The sequence below is a fragment of the Loa loa genome (genome assembly GCF_000183805.2).
Source record: "Loa loa unplaced genomic scaffold supercont3.156, whole genome shotgun sequence".
NCBI classification, from domain to species: Eukaryota; Metazoa; Nematoda; class Chromadorea; order Rhabditida; family Onchocercidae; genus Loa; species Loa loa.
In genome coordinates, this window is record NW_018108336.1 from 122,738 (window position 1) to 127,042 (window position 4,305).

The 4,305-nt window shown below is 24.7% G+C and overlaps 1 protein-coding gene across 1 annotated transcript; it reads right to left on the reverse strand.

Annotated features, from left to right (window-relative positions):
* Positions 1-445: 445 nt before the first annotated feature.
* LOAG_13074 (hypothetical protein) lies at positions 446-4,107 on the reverse strand (the record flags this gene model as incomplete). Its single annotated transcript, XM_003148585.1, is given in 4 exon segments — positions 446-637; positions 1,314-1,366; positions 3,995-4,062; positions 4,073-4,107. Coding segments are annotated over 4 exon segments (348 nt in total), but the record flags the coding sequence as incomplete, so codon positions are not given.
* Positions 4,108-4,305: the final 198 nt, after the last annotated feature.

Sequence of the window (4,305 nt, forward strand, 5' to 3'; positions counted from 1 at the left end):
GTTATTATTATTATTATTATTATTATTATTATTATTATTGTTATTATTATTACCACTATTAATATTATTATTATTGCTGCTATTATTATTAATATTATTATCATTATTATTATTTAGTACTATTATTATTATCATTATTGTTATTATTATCACTATTGTTATTATTATTATCGCTATTATTATTGTTATTATTATTATTGTTACTATCATTATTAATTATTATTATTACCAGTGCCTTGTGATTTCGTTTTAAATTCCACTGGTAACTTCTTCTATCACTTATGCTTCAACGAATTTCAAATAACACTTAAAATTGTTTTATCTTGTTGTTAGACGGCTATTAGTTGGTCAAGATTCTATTTTGCCTGCCATAGCAAACTAGCTGAAGTTAGTATTAAAAGTTGATAAAAAGGTGTTAAAACTATGGGGAATCTGATCATTTGATTCAAAATTTGATTTTATGATTCATATTTATCAACTGATCTTCCGGTTCATGTTTATCAGATAGCTGTTGGGGTGTTGGAATAGATGATACAAAAGTTGGCCTAGCATAAAGCAAGCAAGATGGAACTTTTGAAAAATTTATCTTGTGAATTACTGGATTCCGGAAATCATCTTTTGGTTGTTTATGAGTTTGCTTAAAACTTAGATAATATCTAGTCCTTTCAAAATTATCCTTAATTTACGTCTTCATGAATCATTGATTTATTTATTTTTATTTTTTATTTCTTTGGGAACCTTCGATGAATTGGTAGTAATGAAGCTATTTGGACTAAAACAGACAAATTCTTTACTCGCCAAAATTCTATGTCAAATTTATGAAATTTTGGCTGAAATTTGAATAGGAAAAAATATTCGTGAAAAAGATATGCCAGAAAATAGAAATATTAGTGAGATCAGTGATAAAAACTAATTAGTGATAAATTAATGTATAGCTCAAAAGGAAGATAATGAATGAAACTTATCGAATAATTTTATCATCTAGATCATGAAATTATCAGCAACAATTGTTGCTAATTATTTCTTGGGAAAAAGTATGCCTAAGATTAGTATTAATTAATAGGGCTAGATTTAAAAAATTTTGATCTAACAAACTAAGAACTGAAGGAAAGAAAAGATGCATAATATATTCAATATTTATCCTTTGGTAGTAAATTGATCAGATAGAGCTGGAAGAAAAAAAAAAGTGTCTCCAAGGATTATAATTGTCGCTAGGGTAGTTTATAGGAAGCCTGAAATAGAAATAGAAATAGAAGGAAGGAATTACTTCTACAACTACTATATCCTCATTCTAACAATTTAGGCAATAAAACACGGTGGATTGTATGTATCATGACATCGATCAATCTGTTATGCGACAAATTTGCTGCAAAAAAAAAGAAAAAAAAAAAAGGGTATTACATAACATGATTGTTTGTTGGCTAACGCATTTGGCATCTTTTTAATTATTTAACTTTAATCATTAAAAACGTGAAATACGTTATTATACACGTACGTAGGACAGAAAAAACTTTTGTTATTAAATGACATTATAACTTTTTGTAATGAATGAGAATTAAATAAACAAAAATAAATGTTGATAATAGAATGAAAACTGCACAAGATAATGATTGTTCAATTTATAATCATATTGGATTACTTGAATACTAGATTATCCTTTATTGATTAGTTGGAGTTGTTTTTCAAATTTATAATTATTTCGTCAGAGAAAAATGAAAAGGAAATAAGCAAAATATTTCCTTCCACTCTTTTCAATGCTATCATTATCATTTGTTATTGTAATCTTTGGGAATAACATTATCATATCAAAATAATATCAAAGAATTAAGTAAAATCTATGTTTAAACCAAACTTTAAAAATACACAAAAATGGATGGCATTAAATTTTATTTTATTTTTTTGATTGGAACCAAAAAAAAAAAATTTAGTAGTAAAGCTATCAACTATGCATTTTCAATCCTTTTAATAAATCAAAAATACATGATGAAAACGAATAAGTTAAATTGCTGAAAATTAGAACTATTCGTATAGCTTTCATGAAATATTGGTTGAAAAAAAAGTAAACGACTGAACCTTGCTAGAAGTAACCAATTAATTAATTATTTAATTAATAAGGAAGGAAATAAGTGGGAAAAATCAATTAAAAAAATTAACATAGCACATTGAAGAATGGAGCTATAATACAACATTCAATGAGTAATATAATACTTGAATATCGCATTTTCATATTTAATTTCAAATTAAAAGAGGATCAAATAACAATCAAAGAATGGCATGAATCCAAATTAAAATGTTGAAATTCGGAAAAAAAAATTTTTTTTTGGATGAGAAAATTATTACATAATTAAATATTCTCAATGGTAATAAATAAATAAATGGTTTTTTTTAAAATTGAGAAGAAAATTTAAAAAATGACAAAAACTAGAAATATAAAAAATTTCATATAAATAAATGAAACAATGATGAATTCCTCAATTTGAATTTGAATAATTGAAAAGGAAAAAAGTGCGCCTTCATCAAAAATAATTCCCAATTTAGCAAATTTCACTACTTTTTTTTCTTCCAGTAAATAATAATAGCGGTAATTAAGTTCGAAAAAACAATAAGTAATAACAAATAGGTTCAAATTAATAAAACGTTTCCTGAAAAATTCAACTTTAATTAACAAATTTATTTCACGAAATTGTAAATGATAAAAAAAGTCTACAATAACATTTATTCAAATAATTATTCCTGCATTTAATTTTTGCAAAATATGCTTACAATTTAATGTAAAATGATATTTTTAGTTTTAAAAATTAAACAGAAAAGGCAAAAAATGAAATTCGGAAATGTTATTTAAATTAATACTAAATAAGGGAGCACGCGAAATTTGAAAACTTCATTGGAATAAACGTTTTTCTTTTCTTGTATTGCGATGCATAAAATACTTTGAATTATTTAGTATTAGTTTTGGATTAATGATTTTACAAAGCTGATAAATACCTTATCAGACAAGTCCCTGGTTTGAAAAGTTTTGGTGCTCGATTAAATTTTCCAAAAGTTATGTGTTAGACTAGATCATGACATCGAAAAATACAGCTAAAAATGGAGAATGACAACGGCAAACTTGGACTTGATATATATTGGGAAAAAAAAAATCCAAATTTCAATTTGATGACTTTTCTTCCCTGAAAGATTAGACATATATTAGCGAAATGCCTCTTTTTCATTTTGATGGAATCATCAATGATATTTGATGAAATTTTAAAGTGTTGAAAGAATTGAAATTTTGATTTTGAAATAGGCAAGAAGGTTTTCGATTGATAGAATTTGCAAATACTCAGATTTTTTATATTAACAATTTAATTAAAAATGAAATAAAGAGAAGAAAAAAATGAGGAAAAATAGAATATTTTTATATTTACTGAAATGGCTTCATCAATCTTATTTTAAAATGAAAAGAATTGCAATGATTAGCTATAAAAAAGTCATTCTTTCCATCTTCTTAATTTATAGCAATCAAAACATTGGAACTAAAACGAGGGGATCGTTTTTCTTTTTAATTTTATATTTTAAAAAAAGAAGATGTAGTATCAGAAATGAATTTACCTAATAACTTTTGTAGAGATATCTGTTAAAATAATGATGTATTTTGGATTATTAAAAAAGATAAAAAATAAAAAACGATTGCCATTATCGTTTTTTTTTCTTAACTGTTAAATAATAAATTAATTTAATTACCAGTTAGTACAGGAAGTGCTAGGATGGAATTATCAGTATGAGTTGGCGATAGAAAAGATAAGGGAGGATTGCCGATAAAATATTATTGGACGACTTCTTATAATCAATTTTGTGATATGATGATTTCAGCAATTTTACTCTAAAATCAAGTATGAAGAAATAATGATTAGATGAACTAGACAGATTTATTCAATTGGAAATGATTTTAACAACTCTTGTAATATATCATTAGATATAACTAATTAACCTTAACTTACTACTTAATTAAAACTTTTATTGTCAATTCTAATCTTCGATAATGCTAGTCGTATTTTATTTATTTCCCTCTCCTCTTCCCTCCTAAACTAACATTAAATTTTTTTTCGCTTTTTCCTCTTGAAAAAACTTTAATTAAAATAATTTTACGCAATTGAAATTTTTTCAAAGTTGCACGAATTATCTGAAACAAAAAATTTTTTTCCATAACCAGAAGGAAATGAATATGAACTTACATTTGCACTTTTTCCTTCAATCTGTTTATTAGTTACTGGTTGATAATGATAATGATGTTTGCAAATGGAAGTGGCGAAATGTCAGTTATTT